The sequence below is a fragment of the Neovison vison genome, chromosome 13 (genome assembly GCF_020171115.1).
Source record: "Neovison vison isolate M4711 chromosome 13, ASM_NN_V1, whole genome shotgun sequence".
Taxonomy (NCBI): Eukaryota; Metazoa; Chordata; class Mammalia; order Carnivora; family Mustelidae; genus Neogale; species Neogale vison.
The window spans coordinates 15162666-15185821 of record NC_058103.1 but is presented as its reverse complement, the minus strand read 5'-3'; the positions used below and the strand labels follow the sequence as shown (position 1 = coordinate 15185821).

Below are 23156 nucleotides of genomic sequence, written 5' to 3'. Positions count from 1 at the left end.
AACACCATTCCCGGGAGCAAGTAGAAGAAACATCCCAGTTCTCTAAACCGTTGGCATTTTCTAACCCCCTTTTCTTCTCAGGGGCTTGGAGGGCATCTTGCCTGCAGCAGGGTCCCCTCTGCTACAAGGTGGGGACTGATCTCATCCCCATTCTTTGTACTCAGGTTCTCTCTTCTCTTTACTCCTCCCTTATTCTCTCCTCTCCCTCCTGCCTGCCGCTGCCACCAGCACCCACCAGCCCCTCCCCCAAGCAAACTGAGCAGGGAGCGCCGATCTGAGGCTCTACCTCTCCATTAGGTGTGTTATCTTCCGCCATTAGATACACTGTTTGCTTCTAAGTGGTTGGGAACGAGCTGCTTCGGTGAAGAGACAGGTTGTTTCAGCAAGAATAAAGATTCAATTTCTGTCTGAAAATGGGCTAATTTGAGGAGTGGTGCCACTCTCCCAATCCTCCCAGCAATTTTCACCTTTGTCAGCTACAAACCCATCCCCAGCCCAATGGATTACACTGAGGGAGAGGCTGGTTCAGCCCATGGGAGCCCAGGGTGGCAGCAGATACTAAAAAAGGCAGACTGATGTTCCCTGGAAGTGCCTTAGGAAGCCTCCCCTAGGAGCTGAGAAATGTTCTGGCTCTTTTATCTCTCCTTCACCGTCTTCTCTCCTCTGTTCTTCTTCATAGGTCCTTTGACAATTCTCAAGTCTCCCTCCAGCCCTGACCATGACCCAGGGTTTCAGCTGCATACATCTAATGGCCAGGTAGAGTTTCCGCCCCAACATCCCAAGGGCACTCTAAGACCCCCTTCCACTTCTCCTTCCCATCCTGCTCTTCCTTCTGGAGGGTGTGTGTTTCATTTTACTAGGTTGGTACTTGGTGGGCCTTTTCAATCTAAATATTCTTTTTTTTTTTTTTTTCCCCAGCTCAGGAAGCACTTCCTCTTTCTATTCCTTTCATTGTTATTCTTATCCAGTCTCTCTGTTGTGTCTTTCTGAAATTCCTCTTAGGTGGTTGTTGGACCTATAGGACTGTCCTCCCTCTCACCTTTCTTGCCTATGCTCCATCTTTGTGTCTTTTTGCTCTGTGTCTTGGGGAATTTCATTAACTTTTTCTTTCACATGAAAAAGTTAGTCTTTAAGTCTGTCCGTTCTGTTATCCAGTCTCTCCATTAAATTATTTTAAGTTACATTTACTTAAGTAATCTCTACATTCAATATGGAGCTTGAACTCACGGCCCCAAGATCAAGAGTCACATGCTTTTCCGACTGAGCAACGAGGCGTCCCACTCTGTTAAAATTTTTGAAAATTTAGGCAGTTGTTTCCATTTTCCAAAATACTGTCATGTTCTTTGTTCCTTTTTCATAGAAGCCTGCTCTCATTTTATGGATGTGAGGTCCTCTTTTTTTCCTCTCAGAGATATAAATTGAAAAAATTTTCAAGATCTTTTCTATAACTTGAATGAATTAGATCTTACTGAGTCGCTTGCTCTATTTGTATATTTAATCCTTCTCTTCTGTTTTCATATACTTGTTCTTCCCTGTCCTTTAATGTCCCGTCAGACTTACAAAAACGGAAGGTATTGACTAGCACAGGCAGCTGGTGTGGTCTTCCTCTAAAGTTGGGTGAGTTTGTTTCCCTGACAGACCTCCTCCTTGAATGAGACTCATTCTTACTTCTTATTCTGTCCGGAGCCGCAGGGCCTCTGTGCTGATTTCTTCGCCAAGGAATTTCATTTGCTCTTTATCTCCCAGAAATTCCTCGTGCTTCTGGTCCACTGATAACATTCTTAGTTGTTTTCCAATTCTGTTATAATTTCATTCTTTAAAAAATATATGCCCACCATTTTATTAAACCCTTAAAATGGAAAAGAAGTGGTCATCTGTGCTCAGGTTGTGTTCCTGAACCAGCAGCCTCCCCCCTGGATTTTCTGTCTCAGCTGGTGGCATCACCTTCTACTTAGCTGACAAAGCCAGAAGCCTGGGAGTCAATCTCGGCTCCTCTCTCTCCTTCACTTCCGGTTAGCTACAAAGTCCTGTTCGTTCAGCTTCCTGACTCCTCCTCAGATATGACTCTTTCTCTCCATCCATTTTGCCCCAGATCAGGTGAGGTCCTCGTGTTCTCCTGCCTGAACTTTTATAGTGGTCTCTTCACAGGACTCCTAGCCTCCATTCTCACTCACCTCAAATCCTTCCTCTTCATCGCGGCCAGCCAGAGCGCTCTAAAACCCGGGCGTGACCATATCAATGCCTGGCTACAGCTCTCATTTCCCTCACTTCCCGCAGAAGAAAGCTTCTCTGCATGAAATAGAAGGCCTTCCCACCTCGCCTGCCTCATTCCATCAATACCAGACCATCTTGGTTTCCCCTCCATTCCGCCACCTCATTCATTGTTTCCACGATGCTTCCTCACCTGGAAATGCCCTCCCTGCGCTGTCTCACCTGGATAGCTCCGATCCGTCCTTCAAGATTCAATTCAGATGTCACCTGCTCTGCGAGCCTCTTCTTAGTTCCTGACATTGCCTGCCCTCCGGTCCCAGGATAGGAGTCCTTTACTGGGGCACCCCCAGCTCCCCGTTGCGCTTGTAGCATACCTTGCCCCATTGTACTGAAATTTCATTTTTCCTACTCTATATTCCTCCTCAAAGCAGGTACCATTTCTTATTTATTCTTGCATCCCAAGAATTGGTCTGAGCTAACTGCTCCAGAAATTGTGCAGAAACGCTCCATCCATCCCAGATCCTAGAAAGTACTTTCTCATGGGGGAACCTTAGCACACCTAGCCCCCCTCATGCACTAACTCACTCATTTATTCATGAGATCCACAGTTTCCTGAGTGCCTACTATATGCCACGTCAGGGGCTGCAGGGATGAGGAAGACACAGTCCCCACCCTCTTGAAGCTCCCAGTCTGGAGAGGGAGATAGGCGCTTATCAACAAATCTCACAACAGAAATAGTGACTGTGATAAACTCTCCGAGAGGAGGAGCTGGAGCCTGGAGAGCAGATAACCAAGGAGCCGAAATCCTGGGGAACTGACTTCTGAGCTGAGAGCCAAAGGTTTCCGATGTGAGTGGAGACGATGCTTCTGAGAAACACCGCTGTGAGGTGAAGGAGAGAGAGGGCAGGAGCCGTAGGAGGGAAATGGCACTAAGAAAAGATGTTCCAGGTATCTGTTGCTGCCTAACTGCCTCCCAAAGTTAGTGGCTAAAACTAAGGACAATTTTTTAAAGATTTTATTTATTTATTTGACAGACAGAGATCACAAGTAAGCAGAGAGGCAGGCAGAGAGAGAGAGGAAGGGAAGCAGGCTCCCTGCTGAGCAGAGAGCCCCATGCAAGGCTCAATCCCAGGACCCTGGGATCATGACCTGAGCCGAAGGCAGAGGCTTTAACCCACTGAGCCACCCAGGCGCCCCAGGACAATTTTTTTTTTTTTTTTAGCTAAAGACATTTTATTATACCTCATGACCTTGAGGGTCAGCAATTCATGCAGGGTTGAGCAGTGTGATTACTGCACTCCGTGCGGCATGGACAGAGGTCCCCTGGTGGTATCCAGCTGACAGATGGGCTGGTTCAAGAGTCCAAGATGGCTTCACTCTCATCTCTGACATCTTGGCATGACTGGAAGGCTAGGATCGTAGGTTCCATCACCCAGAGCTTCTACGCACATGGCCTCTCCAGCGTGAAAACTTCAGAACAGTCCAGCTACATTCAGGGTGGCTTGGGGTTTGGAGAGTGAGTGTGTCAGCAAGCAAGGGGAAAGCTGCGTGGCCTTTTATAACCTGGCCTCTGAAGTCACCCAGCATCTCTTCTGCTGCGCTCTGTGGTTGAAGCAACTGTCGCAAGCCCAGCCCACTCAGATTAGAGAAGAGGCACATAGACGCCCCCCACCACCACCTCTCCAAGGGAGAAGCATCAAAATACTTATAACGGGTTTCACAATCATCACAACTGATTTCTTTTTTTTTTTTTTTTTAAGATTTTATTCATTTATTTGACAGAGAGAGACCACAGTAGGCAGAGAGGCAGGCAGAGAGAGGGGAAGGGAAGCAGGCCCCTGCTGAGCAGAGAGCCCGATGCGGGACTCGATCCCAGGACCCTGAGATCATGACCTGAGCCGAAGGCAGCGGCTTAACCCACTGAGCCACCCAGGCGCCCTGATTTCTTTTTTTAACCGAGAAAGACTACGATACATTTAAGTGCCATTAGGAAAGATCGGGGGTTAGGAGCAGTGGAAGGCAGAGGAGAAAAGAGAATCAATTGTGTTAGCTTCCTGAAGAGGCAAACTGAAACAAAGAAGGCCAAGTTCTCATTTTTCCCTCAACTCTGACTCTGCCAGGCTCTCCCAGCTCCCTGCCCCTGACTCCTGGCTTCCTCTCTTCACTGTCAGATGTGCCATAAGCCACGGCCATAACGCTGGACCAGATATCATCAAATCCAGCCTCAAGCCGTCTACAAACAGCCACCATAGTCAGAGCGCTCCCCTGTTTGCAGAATGGTTTACTTAGTATCTGACGAGGGGATGACCTGGCACCTAGTTTTAAAGATTACACCTTTTCCCTGGCTTTTAATCATTTATATTTAATCCTCTGCCTTACCGAGAAGATCTTGCTTTCATCTTTCCAGTTTAGAAGCCATCATTCTTGCTCACTGAGAGATAGTGGTCAGGACCTGAGCATCCTTGCCATGGCTCTGCATTTCTATGAATCCAGACCTGGAGGTTTTCTAGGCAGCCCCCCCTGGGTTGCTAAACCACCCCAAACCTCCTTATCTTTTCGTAAAGCTTCCATTTCTTGTTCGCTTCACTGAGGCCTCGATCTCAACCTACTCAAGACCAGATCCTTGGATTGTCACGCCCACGCCGCTCATCACTCCCCTCTCCGCACGCAGGTATGCTCTGAAATGTGTAGTGTGAGCCCCGGCTATGGATTCAATTAAACTTGGGTTCAATTCCAGTCCCCATCACGGTTGAATCTTGGACAAGTTACTTGACCTTTCTGAGCCTCAGTTTCTTCATCTAAAAAATGGGAAATAATCATCACCAGCCAGCTCCACCGGTCATTGTAGAGTTTTGAGATAAAGCCAATGAAGCACCTGGTTTGTTCACGTGGGGCCGCAGTAAATCTGCGCTATTATTAGTCCATGGGGTCCCATCCCAAGGATGTGCTTGAACTCCGGGCCACACACCCCATTGTCCCTTTGACCTCCTTTTAAGTGTTTACAAGGCATTTTCCCAAGCACTTCAGAGCCCACTGGTAGCACACGCAACAAACCAACTCCAGGCCCCCACCCCTGCAGCCAGCCTAAGAACCTAGTGCCATGCCGTTCCAGCCAGGAGGAGCTGCGGTCAGACAGACCTGGGTCCAATGGGGCTCTGCCACTCTCCAGCTGTGTGACCTCAGGAAACCTATTCAACCTCTCTGAGCTGCCCACCGCCATGTGAAAGAGGTTGGCTTGAGTGAGATACTGCATTTAGAGTAGTTGACACGATGGTCAGGACAAAGTAAGCACTCAATAAATGGGAGCGGACATATAGGGACCCTAGCTCCCAGGGACTCTGGAGTCTGGCTTCTAGAGTGTGTGTCCAGCTCACCATTCACCAGCTGGGTGCCTTTGGGCACTTGTAACTTTCTCATGCCCCAGTGTCATTATCTGTAAAATGGAGACATAGACTTCATAGGGATACTGTAGGCTACTGTAAGAATCAAATGAGAGAATTTTTCACAAGGAGAATCATGCCTGGAGCATAGTAAGAACTTAATTCATGTGAGGAGCTCTTATTATTTCATTCTTTTACTTTGGGTATTTTTTTTTAAGTGATAAGAATTTTTTTTTAAGATTTTATTTTTAAGCCATCTCTGTAAGTGGGGCTTAAACTCACAACCCTGAAAGCGAGCGTCTCAGGCTGTACCAGCTGAGCCAGCCACGTGCCCCTCATTCATTCACTTTGAGCTTTTGTGTATTTTTATAATGAAGGTGAATTGCTTATAAGCAGCATGTAATTGGCTTCTGTTGTTTTAAAGATCCAAACTTTGTTTTTCAAAAAATCCGCTTTGGCACATAAGGAAAGGCATTAATTTTAAATACACAATTTAGTGCGTTCTGTGAAACGCTCACGGTCACGTAACCACTACCACAATCAAGATACAGAACCGCTCGGTCTCTCCGAAAAAACTCCTCGGGGCCCTTAGCAGCCAATCCCTTCCCCTACTCCCGGCCCTTAGCAGCCACTGAGTCTTCTAGAATTTCATCTAAATAGAGTAATACACAGTGGACTATCTCTGTTCTTTATGGCAATTTTATTCCATTTACATTCAATATGATTACTGATCTAGTTGCATGTAAGTCTTACATCCTACTATTTGTTTTTTATTTGTCTCGCCGGTTCTATATTCCTTTTTAAATCTTGCCCCATTTTGGATAAAACAGGTATTTTTATTATTTCATATTCTGCATCTATTAGCTTACTGGTTACTTTTTTTTTTTTTTTTAACTCTTCTTTCAGTGATGATTAGAGCAGGGTTCTTCAAGTGTGGTCCCTGGACCAGGGGCATCACCACCACCCGGGAACTTGTTGGAGATGTAAATTCTCAGGGTCATCTCAGAGCCCTCTGCTATGAGGATGGAACCCAGCAGTCTGGGCTAACAATGCAGGTGCTGTCAGCACAGGCTAATGATGGAGCCCCGAGGCCCCGGACAAGTTGTGCTTCTGGCCGGCAGTGAGGCTTCGGGCAGATCACCTTAATCCCATTAAGATGGAGCTGATGCGAAGCCTGGTTTCTGTGCCTGCGAGGACTGGACTGTTGCTGGTTGGCTCCTGCTCCTTGGGGATATCCCGGAAGAGGTCCCAGTTGAAAACCAGGGGTGTTTCCTGGGGGCCCTCCTTAATAGGCCCTGAACTCCCATTTTCCTCCCCAGCCTCTGATACAGTTAAAGTGATGCCAAGGGTCAGACTCACCTTAGAGGGTTTCTCTTCCCTCTGGGATTTTGCTTCCATGGTGATTTTTTTAATGCCTTCCTATCGTTCCCTAGTTTTTCTAACTGTTCTAGGCAGTTTAGTGCAACACGGGTTAGTCTGCCGTGGTTAGAAGAGGAAGCCCCTCCCTCCTGCGACTCCCCCACAAGAAACTACACGGTCAGATGAGCGTGTAGAGCTGGGCAGCGCCTGGCTCAGTAAATGTTAAATTATTGTTCTTCTTCTCCCAGGAGAATCCCAGGGTCATGTGGAGCTGAGCTGTTAAAAATCAACCCCTTCTACCCTTAATACACTTTGTGGATAAGCAAACTGATATGATACTATGTGACTGGACTCCAGAACAGTCAGACTCCGGTGGGAGGCTGTAATTCCCGGACGGCTTCCCGTCCAGGCTCTGGAGGTGGCAGTGTGCTCTTCATCTCTAAATCAGGAAGTAGGAAACCTCTGGGCCAGGCTCAGTTCTCAGCTCAAAAGGAAACAGCCAGGGGCTGTGGTCTCCCAGATCTACCTCTCCCTCTCCTCCCTCTCCAGCAGCACGATCTGGAGCAATCTCCTGAGCTTCAGAATCCCAGACATCTCTTGTCTTCCCTCTGGAGCAGTGTGCACGTATGTGCATGTGTGGGGGGGCACGCACACACACACACACACACACACATGCTCACCAGCAAGGAGGCAGGTGCCCAGTACAGCACAGACAGCAGACACTCACAGCCAAGATGAGGCCAGGCAGTAGTGGAGATGAAAATGTCTCTGCTTTGAACTCTGGTCTCTTACTTCAGGGAACAGGGAGAGGCAGCCTTAACCAACAGGCCAAAATGTCAGGCCAGGCTAAGGGCAGAGGAGCCTGGGCTGGGGGGGACCTGCTACCCCTTCCTTCTGGCCAGCACTCAGTGCTGGATCCCCAGGATCAGCCTGGTGGACTCTCATGTGGCTTTAGCCGGTTATGGGGCATGGGGTGCTCTCAAACGTGACCTGCTCGAGAACGGTGACCCTTGGCTGGACTGTGAGGAGGGACTGGATCCCAGAACTTGGTTGATTTATTGAAGTGGAGGGACATGTGAGCATGTGTGTGTGTGTCTGTCTGTCTGTCAGGGTCACGGTGGGCTTCGATACTCAGCCTTTAAACCCAGAAGGAACCCCCGAGCCTGGAAAGGCTTAAAACCAATTTTAGATAATTTGGCTCAGAAGAAATCTATACACTTAATTTTTTTTCTGCTTTAGAAGAAGTACATGCTCAATGTAAAAATAAATATGGGAAATGGGGGGGGGACACAGTATAAAAAGGAAAATGAAAAGCACCTGTGCAGCCACCACTGGTGATAATCACTGCGGACGTTTTGGCAGAGTTAGATTATGTGCGCGAACCGCTTTCTTTTCTTCCCTCTCACTCAAGCTGCAATGAGCATTTTTCTTGTGTCATTCCTCTTTGTAAACTCGTTCGAAGGCATTGTACCACCGGATTGCTGTACCATAATTTATTTTACTTGCCCCTCATTGTTGGGCATTCAGGTGGCTTTCAGTTTGTCCCTATTGTGGAAACCCGGGATCGTATGTCTTTGTGCGGGAAGCTGGGAAGCCCTGCCCGAAGGCACAATCAGAGTGCGGTGGAGGGGAGTGTAATCCGGGAAAGGCTGGGAGGCCGGGTTTCAAGAGCTCGGCTGAGTCCACTTTGACCAAGAGAGGATGGCTGGCAAGAGCAGGGGGACGAGCGGGGACCCGGCTGCCCCCACCTGCCCTGGACAGCTGCCCTGCAAATGAGTTTCCAGGTCTCCAGATTCCTGGCCACGAGTACCCCTCTTTTCCTTCTAGGGAATTGGACAGGAGACTGGCCAAGGCCTCCTATCCCTCCTTCAAGGCATAGGGCAGGGGTGACTTTGATGCATTAGTCTGCTTGGAGGACCCTGTGGCTGGTCCTTCCCACCGCAGCCCGCTGAAAGGCCCCTACATACCTCTGGCCACAGAGATGGTGACAAGGACCCTTGGGTCTATCAGCAGAGGGGACATTAATTAAGACCAATTGGAGGAGCGGCTAGGGAGGCTTTGGGAGCCCTGTCCTAGAATCCCGTAGGGGGGTGAGGTGGAGGGCAGGGCCGGACTGTGGCAGCCAAGGGGTAGTTGGGAAGCCATGGGATGATGTCATGGCTCCACGGTCCCTCGGACGAGGAGATGCCTTGCCTTCCCTTTGTCTCGCTCAGGGTGCTCGAGGTGCCATGACGGGAAAGTCGTTCCTCAGTGGGTTCTGAGCAGGCTCTTCTATCCCTGAGTCTGGATGGCAGCAGGCAGTGGGGGGAGTTGACTTCTGCGGGGCTCCGTGAGGCTGTGGGATCACGGAGTGCAAGCGCCACCATTGACATGGGTGACCATTTCGTCCGACCCCTCTTATTCCTGATACGGAAATGGAGGTGCCAGATCAGAGAGCTCATGGGGGTGGGTGAGGGATGGAACTCCATATACCTGACTCCCAGACTCATGACCCTTAGGGTCACAGGCCCTTCGACAGCATATCTTTGAGTCACATCCGCTGGTAGGGATGGGGGAGGCTGGGACAGGAGCTCAAAAGCTGCCCTCGGGGGTCAGAAGAGACCAGGCCTCCTGGGAATCTGCCCAGAGGAGCTCAGGCACATCACTGTGGTCCCTGGGGCTCCCTGCATGTTTGACCCCCTGCCAAGAGGGAGGAGGAGAGAGAAGGAGTGAAGTCATTGCGTGTGTGAGCTCCACCCCTCCCGAGAACGGATGTCCAGTCTGCGCCTGCAGAGAAACTCCTGCCACAGCTCTGTGACAGCCTGGGAAGGAGATGTCACTGCTTCACACGCGGAGCCCCCAGGTGCAGCGGAGCCCCCAGGTGCAGCACAGCCCAACGTCTCCAGCCCCATCTGTGCCCCCTGGGTGAAGAGTTGGGCATTTGGGCTTCACGCCCTTCTTTGGGTCCCTCCATGATTCTGTTAGACATTCTTGGAGCCCCAGCCCCGGAGGCCACTGCTGTCAGGGCTCCGAGCCTCTGAGGCCTGGGCAGCCTCCTCTTGATCCTTTGGCTCCATCCTCCCTCCTAGCAGGCCAGCCAGGGGACCCTGCCCCATGGACTCACCCTCAATGGGCCTCTCCGGTCTTGCCTGGTCTTCCTAATCCATCCCTCTGTCCCACTCCCCATTATTCCTGGGGCCCTCCTCTGTCTGCAAGTTTCCCAAAAACCAGCTTTCTGGAATCCAGCCACTTCTCCTGGGGCAGAAAGAGAAATGGCCAGCCTCTGGCTGTGGATTCTTGATGGGGTGTGGGACTGGGGAGAGGGCCGAGACAAACCCATCCCTGGGGGGCCGAAATCCCTCCCCATGCTTTTTCTTTGCCATCAGGCCAGAAATGACCCTGGACATGTAGAGACTGAAGCCCAGAGTAAGCACAGCTGCCCCTCCCACTTATAATCTGCAACGGCCTCTTGGCCATCTCCCGATCCTCAGAACAACCTTGTTGGGCTGGGATTATTGTCTGTATTTTACAGCTGGGGAAACCCAGAAGGCCATGATTATTTTCCCAAAGTACCAAGGGCAGGACCCACTCTCCAATCTTCAGATTACCAATCCAGGGCAAGACATGACTCTGTCACCCTTCAACTACTATGGACCTGGGAAGGGGAGTGCAGGGTCCCTGGGACCACCTGGCCTGCTCCTTTCCTCTCTCCACATCCCATTTCTACCTGCCACACTGCAGAGTGTGTGTAGCTTTGTGGTACACACACTCACAGGCTGCCTTTCCCTCCTTTAGCCAGCCCTGAGTACCTACTGTGTGTTCTTCCCAAGTCCTCAGGACTGGCTGAAGAGAACGAGGTAGCCCGACAGAGCGTCCACACACTAGTCTATGACCATATCTGTGCTTCCAGCTGGGGTGTACAAGTCTAGACTTCAGTGCCCAGGAAGCTCTGCCTTAGACCTCCAGGATTTCCCAAAGCCACAGTTTGCTTCCCTCGAAGCAAACTGTGGCTAAGGTTCATCCCCCTATGACTATAACTGGGGAGAAGCATCCTCCCCGGGGAGGAATGGAAGGCTGTGAGCCCTTGCCCTGTGCTGACTCTGAGCTAAGCACCATCCCATCCAACCCCCAAACAAATCCTCCCTCAACCCAATCTCCCACCTGCTACCAGTTTGTCAGTATCTCCCCACTACTGAGTTCCTGCTGTCCTCAGCTGACCTGAAGCCGTGGCAAAGCCCCCTACAGATGTCACAGTGAGCCCAGCCCTCTCCAAGCCACTCCCCACCCACAGCCACGGGAAGACTTCCAGACTCAGATCACATCCTGTCACTCCTGCCAAGACCCCTGAAGCCCCCTTAGGACTAAGCAGGGCTATGTGCTCTGACCCCACACCCAGCTTACCCCTCCCTCTCCACCCTGAGAGGCACCGGGCTTCTCCCAGGCTCTCAGAGCGACCATCCTTGCTCTGGCCTCTGCAGGACACGTGTTCCCCCTCCCTTTGCCTTGCCAGCTGGGCCTCTTTCTCTGGCCATCGGGGCCAGACCCTTCCCTGTGCCTTTGCGTCCATCTGTCCCTTGCTCATTTGTATACCCCTGCTGTCCTTCAGGGCAGGTTTCCTCAGCGCTGTGAGCTCTGTGGAGACAGTGTGCCGCCTCCTGCTTCTCCCTGCTCCCTGGCTTTCTCACCTCCGTGTCCCCAACACCTGCATAGTGCTTGGCAGGGAGCTGATGCCAACCATTATGTGTTCGCAGGCTAGACGAATGAGCCAGCTCTGTGGGGTAAGTCCTGCTGCTGCGCCCACTGTGTGGACAAAGAAAAGGACACCTGAGAAGAGAAGGAGCCAGCTCAAGGTCGTACAGCTGGCTGGTGCCACAGGCTGGGTCTGGAAGCCTGTGTTCTTAAACGTTCCCGGCTGCGCACCGGGCACCCAGGTCTCAGCGTCTGTCTGTCTTGCTCGCCCAGCAGGCTCTCTGAGGACGGCTCCGCTGGCCCAGGCTCCCTTCCCCGGAGCTGCCCCAGAACCATGGAGAGTCTGAGCGAACTGCAGAATCCTCTGCTGCCTCAGAGCCCCGCCCCGCTCCATGGCCCCTACCCCTACCGCGAGGCTTCGCCCAGCTGGTCGTGCCAAGAGAAGCTTTACTCCTACCTCCTGGGTGCTGCTGCTGGCTCCACTGGCCCCCACCAGCTCCTGGACCCGGGGTCCCTGCAGCTGGCTGTGGAGGCCTGGTACAGGCCCAGCTGCCTCCTGGGGAGGGACAAGGTCAAGGAACCCAGGGCAAGCAGCTGTGAGACCAGCTTCACAGAGAACAGGGAGCTCCAGGCTGGGCCTGCAGAGCGGTTCGCAGAAGCGGACCAAGAGGAAGAGGATATCACCATCCAGACGGTGTCCTACGGGGTTCAGGAGGAGCTGCAGGGCCAGGAGAACGACCAGGAGGAGGAGGAGGTGAGTGCCTGTGTTTAAAATGCAGATCCCCCCGCCAAGCTCTAAGGGTTGAGATTGGGTGAACCTGGCTTGGGGCCCAAGAATCTGTATGTTACCAAAGAAGAAGTACTTTGGCACAGGTTTGAGAAACACACACTTGGGTTGGCGACTGAATTTTTTTAATAGCATTTATTGATCTTGTTTGCTTAATTATATAAGTAATTTAAAAATACAGAAAACCCCTAGAAGAGAATATTAGTATTTGAGCAGATGATGTTCTAGTCATTTTCCATTCAATGTCTTTCTCCCACCCTACTCTGCCCAAAAGATCTTGCTGTACACTGTTTTATCACCGGATTCTTCTCTCTAGACGACATATTTCAGTGTGGTTCCGTGTCATTTAACATTTGTCTACAAGGCAATCTTTAAGGGTTCCAGGGTGTCCCATTGTACGTTCTCTCATCACTCATAACTTGATCTGGTCATTGGGCACGGAGACTCTCCCCTTCTTTCACAATTACTATCCGATGATGCACGTGCCTATACGTACACACTTGCATTCTTTCTCTGTATGCTTGTGCCAGTTCCTAAGAAGGGAACCAGTGGGTCCCAGTTAAGGCTTCGGGTAGAAAGCACGGAGCCCGGTCACTCCCAGCTGCAGCAGACGACAGACACTACCCGTGGCCCCACAGGCTTGCCATCCGTGATCCTGGCTATGGTCGCAAAAACCCACTTGTGTTTTGCAGAGTGATGTGACCTCGACGGACAGTGAAAGCGAAGACAACTTCGTGGCGCTGCCCCCCAGGGACCACCTGGGCCTTACTATCTTCTCCATGCTCTGCTGCTTCTGGCCCCTGGGCATCGCTGCCTTCTACTTCTCCCAGGGGGTAAGAGCACGAGGGGCACAGGGCATCTGCTCCAGCCCCTTCCCTCCACCGGAGGGCTTGACCGAAGCTGGGGGAGGATAGGGAGGCCTTTGTGCAGGAGGGGGTTGGAGCCCAGCGGGCTAGGGCTACGTTGCCCCAGGTGGGGACCCCTTTCACCAGCGCCTCTCTCTCCCTAGACCAGCAAGGCCATCTCCAAGGGTGACTTCCGCCTGGCCAGCACCACCTCCCGCAGGGCCCTCTTCCTGGCCACACTCTCCATCGCCGTGGGCGCCGGTCTCTATGTCGCCGTGGTGGTGGCGCTGGCGGCTTACATGTCCCAGAATGGCCATGGCTAGTGGCCAGGAGGGCCCGGCATCCTGACGCCCCAGCTCCACCTGAAGAGACAATGGGGCTTGGGGGTCCCAGACCTTCAGGAGCGCCCGGGCCCCTCAAGACAACCCACCACCCCAGCTTGTGGGGGAGGCCTCCCAGGCTGCAGCCTGCAGGGCTCCGCTGTCCCTTCTCGTCCCTGGCCCCCCCGGCCCCAGAGCAAAGCCAGGGCCACCACCCGCTAGCCCAGGCTATATCAGGAAGCAGGAGAGGGTAGGGCTGCCCACCAAGCCATTCAGGCAGGACCTACCTCTGGCTTGAGGCTAGCCGGGAGCTCAGCCTCTTCTGCCCACCCGGGAGGGTCGCCCGTCCTGCCAGCAGCCCACTCCCCTGCTCGGCCAGCCTCTCTGCAGAGAAAAAACTGGAGGTTACTGGAAGAGAAAAGGACACCTGGGGGCAGGGGATCTGACTCAGTTCTTTCCACTAATGGGCGTCTCCACTCTGGGGACAATCTGAGCTTCCCCAACTCCACTCTCTGGCCCCCTGAGGCCAACACCCCAGCCAACCAAGAGGGAAATATACAGACATACAAGGGCCCCCTAGCTCTTTCTGGCTCTCCCCTATGGGTTTATGAGACATCATAGATTGTAGATAAAGAAGCGTCCCAGCCATGTAAAGTGCAAGCAAGGCAGGCTCTCTGAACTTCCTTGCGTAGGAACAAAAGGCAGATGTGATGACAAAGTCCTGAAACATTACCAGGCCACATGGGCCTCTCCACTCCAACCCTAGTCCCCACCCCCATCATCCTCTTCTGGGCTCCTCCTGGGTGGCCCTGAGCTAATGCCATCCCAGAGAGAGAGTGTCGTCGGCCCACCAGCCAAGAAGCATAGGGCCCCGGATCCGGCCCTCTGAGAAAGCAATGAGGAGAGACCCTGGGACATAGTATAAATGAGGGGAGGGATACAGGACGAACATGGCTGCTGAGCAGCCAGCAGTGCTCAGAAGGCTTCCTGGAAGAGCTGTCCCTCGAGCAAGGTCTAGAGAGATGAGGAAAATGTTCCCAGGGAATTCGTTTTCCCATAACCTTTGGTATTCATGAACAGGGACATGGCAGGAATCTTCCAAGCTGTTTCGATTTTGCCTTGAGCATCTGGGCTAGAGCCAAACTACAGCCATTTCTGAGGGCTCCACCCACTCAGAGAAGGAGGTTGGGCAGCATGTGTCTCAAAGACCAGTGATGCTGGGGGTCCGTGGTGGCCCCTGGCCAGCTTCCTTCACCAACATCCCTATCCAGAGCTACTCTCAATGTCCCCAGCCAATAGGGAACATCCAGAATTTTAGAAGCATCCAGGCAGCCAGGAGGGCAGGACTATGTAGGCTCAAGCAAAAGACCCAACTGTGCGGGATCTGGGGACCCGGTCGTTCCCAGGCTGCATCCAGAGCCCAGACCTGTGAATCCACCACTGACCCACTACCCTCCCCTCCAACTCCCTGCATCCCCTGAAGTCCCACAGGCCCAAGATCAGCAGTTTTAATATCCCATTGTTGTATATATTTATCCTTGTAATAAACATTTCTGTAACACCGGGTGCCCTCTGGGCCTCTTAGTGTCCCCGCCTGCCTCCACCTTTACCCACAGCCCACTGACCTCCAAGACTGACCTCCAACCCCATCGTGGCTGCTCTGGGCCCTGGCAGTCTTCTCCAGAAGGCCACAGCAGGAGGGGTGGTCAGGGTAGCCCCCCCCCAGTCCCTTGTCCCAGGACCTCTCTGCTCAGAGTAGCCCGGATGCAGCGTGGTAGTCGGCACCAGATTCCGTTCGAGACAAGACAGCATCCATGCCTAAGCAAAAATCCCTTCTAGGCTAGAGAGGTCGGGGGAGGGGTGAATGAGGCTTCATTGAGCTGCCTGCAGCTATCAGGAGGGGATGCAGGGCCTAGGGGGGCCCCAAGGAGCCCCAGTCCCCTGGTGCCCATTCTTAAGTCCCATCATGTACCCCTGTACCCTCCCTCCACATACCTGCATACCTCCTGAGCACTGCTCCGGGACAGTGCGGGGAGGAAGCCACCTCCACCTCGGGCCCCAGGCTCCACACCAGATCTCCAGCATCCTCTCACTTCCCCAGGAGCCTGCCTGGACCGGCAGAGGGACCAGCTCTAGATGGTTCCTAAATGACTGTGCACGAGGGTCCTGGGGGAGGTAGGAGAGGCTCACCCCGCACCTGCACAGGCCTGCTGGCGAGATGCAGCGTTGCTTGCTTACACACACGCGTGCTGTGTGGGCTGGAGGCCCGTGAGACAGAGATCGGGGCCAGTCATGTATGATGGGCTGCCCTTGGGAGATCACCTGGGGAAGGGAGAAGGAGGCAGATCTGGGCAAGAGGAGGTCAGGCTTCAAGGCAGTCCCGAATGCAGTGGGGTCTGGAGCCAGGATACCCTTCAGGGTTGACCCAAGTTGGGACAAAGGGCCAGGCCTTTATCCCCCCTCGGCAAATGGTCCTCGGATGTGGGCCACCCAGAAAAAGAGAATGGCCTGAGCGAGGAGGCTTTCTTCAGCTGGGGCAGCCCCCTGGGAGGCCTTGCCCTGAGGCTGTTTACCAGGCACGTGCAGCGGCTAGAGGACGGAGCCCATCATTCCTGCAGGGGCCCTGAGGGGGGGCCCATCACTGCACCTGCCACACCCACCACAGAGCTGTGGACCCGGTGGTGTTACAGAGATCCCCTCAGCACTTAGCTCCACACACGGGCGACTGCTCCCGGGGAACTCTGTGACACTAGGCCAAGGACAAACCAAAGTGCCAGAGAGCCAACAGCCGAGTCAAGCGGCGTCAACCGGTGACAGATGGGAGTTGGTGGGCTTTCTGCCCTCTGGAAGGGAGCCCTCTGGCTCCCGTGACTCCCCCACGGGTTGACTGTCAGATGCCCATGGCAGTGGTCTGCTGGAGACCATGGCCCTCCCTGGCTGCCTTCCTCCCTGGACCTTCTTCCTCACTCCCCTTACCATGCTATCTGGGGTTCTCTACCTGCAATTGAATCCTTGTCTCCGCGTGGGCTTCTGGGGGCACCCGAACCCAGGCACATGCGTGCACGTACGTGGGTACATATATGTAGCACACATGTGCACACCCATGTACCCACACGCATGCACATACATCCCCGCAGGCCCAGGCAGGCAGCCCTGCACACACACACCAGTACAGCCCACAGGCACACAAATACTGCAGACCCACCCTCACAGACGCGCCCACACACACAGCACACACGCGTGCAAGGGGTGAAGGAGATCCCGTGGCTGAGGCGTGTCCCCTGGCCCTGCCCACCGTGTGGTCTCACCCCATGGCCAGTCTGGCTGGGCCCCAGAATGGGCAGTGTGCGGCACACACAGCGGTCCAGGCCCTACCTCATGGCCCGCGTGATACCTCCCTCCTTCCCCGCCCTCCAGGATGGTTCGAAGAAGAAGCCAGATGATTTCCTGTGTTCACCTCCGTCCTGCTCCCCCGCCTTTGTACACCCTCCTTTACCCCAGGAGCAAAGGCAGGCTCTGCAGGAGAAAATGAAATCAGAAACAGAGCCCCCAGGGGCTTCCCTCCCACACAGCCCCCTAGGAAGGGCGCATCCTGTGGAGCCTGGGGTCCAGGATCAGTCCCGGCAGCAGGGTCAGGGCCCCCTCCCCGTCCTGCTGAGGCCTGCCTCTGGGCGCGCCTAGGGCACTGTCGGCCTCCTGCTTCCCAGCTCTGCCTGAGGCTCCCGGGAGGAGGGGGAGCTAACTGTCACCACCACCCCCCCAAGACTGACTTCTCAGGCTGGCAGGGGTGGGGGGGCAGGGAAGGTCCCCTGGGTAAAGGTGCCCGTGACGAGCTGCAGCGCCAGCACATCTGTGCAAATATTACCAATTATTTTCCTCACTATAAACACCCAGCAGGAAGGCAGGGAAGCAACCAACCCAAACTGTTTAAAATAGAAAGTGAAATTGCTGCGCAGGGAAGTCGGGGCAGCAAGCAGAGAAGGAGCCCGGCACGAAGAATCCGGGGTCTCCCCCCCAGCCCCTGCCAGCTGCCCCTTCAAATGCACCTGCTCCTGGCTGCCTCGCCCCCCCTCCCCACCGCCCTGCAACTCCACCCCAGCTTTCTCCTCCGCTAGACAGGAAGAGCATAGGGGAAAGTCCTCATCTGCGGCCTGGGGGCCAGGAGGGAGGGGGGTGCCAAGCAGGCCCCCAGTGGGGAGGGAAGATGACTGAGGGAGGCGGCCACAGCAGACCCAGCGCCGGGCTGCCCGGCCTGTGTTGCGGGCCACTGCTGGGCAAGTTCGTGCAGTGGCCAGGCCACGGAGCACGGTGCTATATGTGTGGACCGGGGTTGCGGGGGAAGCCTCCCTTGTGGCCACAGGTCTTGGGAGGTTGGGCCAAGTGGAAACAGTGACCTGCCACCAGTTCCCAGGGAAAGGAATTTTTCTGATGGTGGAAACGGCAAGAAAGTTGCCAGTGGGGACGGGCAGCCTTTCCTGTCAGTCAGTCCGTCCACACCGCAGGGCTGGTAGACCACAGGTCTCCCATACGCTCCTACGGCTTGTCAAAACCTTGAAACATTTCCGAACTAGTCAATAAATAGGCCCTGCCCCAAGCCCCTTTCCCGATCCCTGAGCCCTTCCAACAGTACTCCCCAGCTGGCTCCCCAGGAGGAAAGGGTTAGCAGCCCCCCTACCCCAAATGCACTGGTCCACACCTGGGCTGCCCTGACCGCCTCCCAGAAAGGGGGCTTTAGGCAAAACCCCCGCCCCCCAGCATTACGCTCCTGTCCCTGCTTCTCTGCAGCGTCTCTGCGCACCTCCCAGGCCACCCAGAGGAGGGGGGTGGGGGAGTGAAAGCATGCTGAGACACGGATCTGTGACCCAAATTGTCACAGATGCAAATCCTGAAAGTCACAGTAGGAAAGGACCCAGTCACAGTCCCCCATGCTACAAACGAGAAAACCGAGGCCCAGAGAGGGAGGTGAGTGGCCCAAGGTCACCCAACAATTTGTTAAGCCAAGCGCAGGCCTTGCCTCCGGGGCCGTGGGATTGCTAAGCGAGGCTAGTGATTGTCCGCCTGCCAGGAAAACACAGAAAACCCGCGGATGACCGATGCTGCCCTGTGGATATGAACACACCGCTTCCTTCAGCCTTCCCTCCCGGGCTGTTTCCTGCTTCAAAGGCTTCCCTCCCTGGGGCTGACACTTGGGTCCTTCTATTTTGGTGGAATGGCAGGGGTGGGGCGGGAGGATGACAGTCTCGCCTCGCCCTGCCTGACCCAAGCTCACAGCAGACACCCCTCCCCCCGGGTGCTCTCACATCCTCTCTGCAAGCAGGGGAGGCCATACTCTCGGGGCAGGGGTGCCCCACTGAGACGCTCAGATGTTCTGAGCAGGGCGCTGGGGGGTGGCTGGGAGGCACTCCTGCCGCCCATCTGCATTTCCAACCTACATCCCTTGAACTGCTTTTACCTCTCTCCTTCTAAAGAACCAGGCAGGCTTCAAAGCCACTTCTACCTCCATGAGGAAATAACAAAGAAAGAAATTGCCAGAGCGCAGGGTGCCTGAGCAGCGGCCAGGAAGGGGACGGACAGGACAGCGGACATGTGTACAGCGGTGGGCAGAGCCCGGAGGGAAGCAGCAGGGCCGGGCTGTGCTGACAGAGCATCTTCAGGGCACGAGGCCGTGACACTCCTGTCCCTTCCGGGGGGAGAGACTGAGGCTGGCCAGGCCCCCTTTCCTCCTAGTGCCACAGCTCTGAGAGGGCGACCCGGGCCTCTGGGAGACCGCGGGGCCCACCCTCACCTGCCCATCGCCTACTGCCCCACACCCTCCCTCGTCAGCCCCCAGCGCCCCCACTTCTTCCCTGTCCCAACTCCTGAGGCTGACTCCTGGTCATGTTCCCTTCCTCTTCCCTCCAGCCCTGTCCCAGCCACCTGGGACACAGAGGGGATGACAGTCGCCGATCTGGAGCCAGACTGCCCAGCTCACAGCCTTGCTTCCGGGCCCCCTGGGGCGTTCTCCCCTCGGGGAAAATTGGGCTCCTGGTGGTGAGCGCCCCACAGGGTCTCTGGGTCTGCTGTGCAAATGCACACTGGCCTCCTACAGCAGCCTTGGCTTTCCAGTCAGTTCTCTGTGGAAAATATTGTCCCACAATCATCCTGGTGTTCCTGGACCTTGCAGACCCCTGAGCCTATCTCGGCTGGTAGCAGGCTGAGGACCCGGGCCTGTCTCCTGGGTTCCCTGATCTGCCCCTGCCCCCTGACCTTTTCCTTCAAGTTGATGAAAATCTGCCAAGACTCGTTCTAGAAAATCCCATCTTCCCTGTAGACCTTTCTGGCAACTACCCCCCCCTCCCACGCACACACCCACACCCAAACCAAACAGAACTATCCGCCCCTCTCATGAACCACCACGGCACCCGTTCAGACGGCCACATCCGTGGAGCTGTTTGCTCCTCGGATGGTGGGGTTCACGTCGGATCCCAGCATCCCTGGGTGAGGCACGGGGCCTCCTGCTTTCAGTAGATGCCACCCGACCAAAGAGGGTCTGGGTCAGGATTCTCTGCGCTGCAATTTCTTTCTCAGAGGGGAGAACCAACCATTTTTTGGAGGAGACAGGAGCCCGGGCGGGGTCAGGGGGGTGTCTCTAGGGGGGCGGGTGGAGGATAACACAGAACAGAGGCAGCAGAGTAGACCTCTGGGGGTGAATAGGGACAGAGCGTAGGACTGTCACACACCTCCTCCTACCTGTCATCAGGGATGCCCCAAAGACCGTGGCGAGGTCTGCTCTCCGCAGGAAGATATAAACAAGGGGGTAAAGAAGCCAGAGCGGCTGCTTGCTTTCACCCCTTCTGGTTTCCTCAAATCTCTGGGCAGAGAAGAGAGAAGAGGCTCTTTCTCAATTTCCTGTGCTCCCAAATCAGGCCCTGGGTCACTTCCACCCATCCTCCGAAGGAGCACACATGTCACAGAGCCACTGGACTGTCCACTGCCACCTTTGAAGGTCAAGGCTGGAGACCTCACCTTCACCAGATCCTGCCACTTGACCTCCCCCAAATCTCCCTGATCTGTCTACTTCTCCCCATCTCTGTGGCCAAACCCCAGTCCCAGATCCCCCATCAGCCCTCACTCAGGGTCCCGCAAAACTTCCTGGATGTTGTGACACTTGCTACAACGTGAAAGGGGCTTGAGGACATCACGCTCAGTGAAATAAGCCAGTGACAGAAAGACAAGTACTCCAAGATGCCACTTGTAGAGGCTTCCAGAGTCATCTGGCTCACAGAAACAGTAAGTGACATTGGTTTGCCAAGGGCTGCCAGGAGAGGAAATGGCGAGCTGTCTAACGCGCATGGAGTTTCAGTTTTGCAAGATGAAAAAGTTCCGGAGACCCCGTGGCACAACGTCGTAAATAGACTTAACACGAATGAACTGTCTGCTTCAAAGTGGACAAAATGATAGATTTTATATTATGTGTTTTGTACCCTAATTTTTTAAAAGCCTAGAGCCAGTAATAACTTTTATTTTAAAGGAATACTCTAATACTGTTAGAAATCTGTTCAATCTCTTTTGAGAATTTATTTTGATGCCCAGATAGAGGACAATTTACGCGAACAAAAACAAATTAAACTACATAAATTGAAACATAGTACTATGGGCACCTGGCTGGCTCAGTCAGTGAAGAGTCTGCCTTTGGCTCAGGTCACGATCCCAGGGTCCTGAGATCGAGTCCCACATTGGCTCTTTGGTCAGCGGGGAGCTGCTTCTCCCTCTGCCTGCCGCTCCCCCCTGCTTGTATACTCTCTCTCTCGCTCTCTCTGACAAATAAATAAATAAAATATTTAAAAATATATATTTTAAAATAAAGAAAAAAGAAATAAAAGAAACTGATGTCCAAGAAGATAAAGAAACTGCCCTTGGTCACAAGCTAGCCGCTGGGAAGCTGGAACTCAGGCTGTCTGGCTCGACTGTCCACGTGCCTTGGCCGTTACCCGATCCTGCCCAAGTCCGATGCCACAAGAATCAGATATACATCTCTCTCACCCATGCCCCCCCTTGTCTTCTCCCATTGTTTCTTTCCTCTTCCCTTCCCTAAATGACACTGGGCAGGGGTTAGGATCATGGAGAGAGAACTACGTGTTTACCCACCATGCATTTTAGGGACTATTTACTCCCTATCATTCAAGAAACGCAGGGGCGCCTGGGTGGCTCAGTGGGTTAAACCACTGCCTTCAGCTCAGGTCATGATCTCAGGGTCCTGGGATCGAGTCCCGCATCGGGCTCTCTGCTCAGCGGGGAGCCTGCTTCCTCCTCTCTCTCTCTCTGCCTGCCTCTCTGCCTACTTGTGATCTCTCTCTCTGTCAAATAAATAAATAAATAAAATCTTTAAAAAAAAAAAAAAAAAGAAACGCAGTAAACCTGCCCAAGACCTGTCAAGCCACTTGGTGGATGAAGACCAAGAACAAGCTTCTGGCCCCTTCTGCGTGGCCAGTGAGAGGCAGCTACAGCCCACTTAGGTGCGATCCAGAACAGATGCCCAGAAAGGGAGCAGGAATCTTGGGAAACAAAATTGCCAGGGCCTGAGAGGTAGAGCAAGTGGACACGGACAGGGCTGGTGGTAGCACCAGGGACACAGGAAAGCATGAGGCTTCCACTCTGTTCCCCAAAATGCGACCCCACGCCCAGGGGGCCGGTCAGCGGCCACCCTACCCATGCAGGGGAACAGCGTGTCACCAAAGGAGGTTGGGAGAGATGGCGCTGGAGCAGAGGTCCCCGAGGAGGATTGCCTGCTTAGGTGGGACGAAGTGGGGATCGGCTCAACCACAGACAAGAAATGAAAGGCAACCTCAGGTTTCAGACTCGGATTGTTGAATGCCCTCGCAGGCCCAGCTACTGGGCCTATGCTTTCTTGTATTAATTTATATTTTATAGACAGGAAAAGTGAGGCTCAGAGAGAGAAGGCAAATCACCCCACCAGCTGGGAAGTTGGGGGACCTTAAAATTAACTGTCAAGTCTTCAGTCTTTCCCCCTCTGTGCCTCAAATCCCATCAACCCAGCGAGGGTGGGTAGGAAAGTAAAATAAATACGCAGGAGCAGAGAGCAGCCTCCGCTCCACTCCAAGAGGCTGCGACAATTCTTCATTCTCTCCGTGACCCAAATGTGGGCAGGGGCTGCCTCTCATTATCTGAGCAGAGAAACATCTCAGAACTCACCAGCCCTCTACCCAGCACCCCCTCACAGCTCCAGACCCCCTCTTTTCCTGCGCCCCAAGCCTGCAAGGGAGAAGTGATGAGCGGGTGGCATCCCCGGGGTGGCCTAGGGACGATGCCCCCTTCAGAGGCACCAATGAAAGACAAGCATCCTGGGGGAGCTGCTGGGCTCCGTGCCACTTAAAGTACCCCCTCTACCTTAGCGGTCTGCCCAGGAAGCCTCAGGGAGCTGCCTGCCAGGACCTCCCCACTCAAGGGTCGGGGGCCAGGAGCCAGGCTGGTGAGCTGGGAGTTGTGCTGCCGTCCCCATCAGCCAGGAAGCCTGTGTCGCTCCCACTCCCTCCCCAGACTCTGCTCAGCCTCCCAACCACCCTCCATCAGTGAGCATCAGTTAAAT

The 23156-nt window shown here is 54.0% G+C and overlaps 1 protein-coding gene across 1 annotated transcript; it reads left to right on the top strand.

The window, feature by feature from the left end:
* Window positions 1-537: 537 nt before the first annotated feature.
* On the top strand, window positions 538-13583 carry SYNDIG1L (synapse differentiation inducing 1 like). Its single transcript, XM_044229850.1, has 4 exons — window positions 538-756; window positions 11681-12372; window positions 13098-13238; window positions 13415-13583. Exons 2-4 carry the CDS (start codon window positions 11953-11955, stop codon window positions 13571-13573), a joined length of 720 nt encoding a protein of 239 aa, XP_044085785.1. The 5' UTR covers window positions 538-756; window positions 11681-11952; the 3' UTR covers window positions 13574-13583.
* Window positions 13584-23156: the final 9573 nt, after the last annotated feature.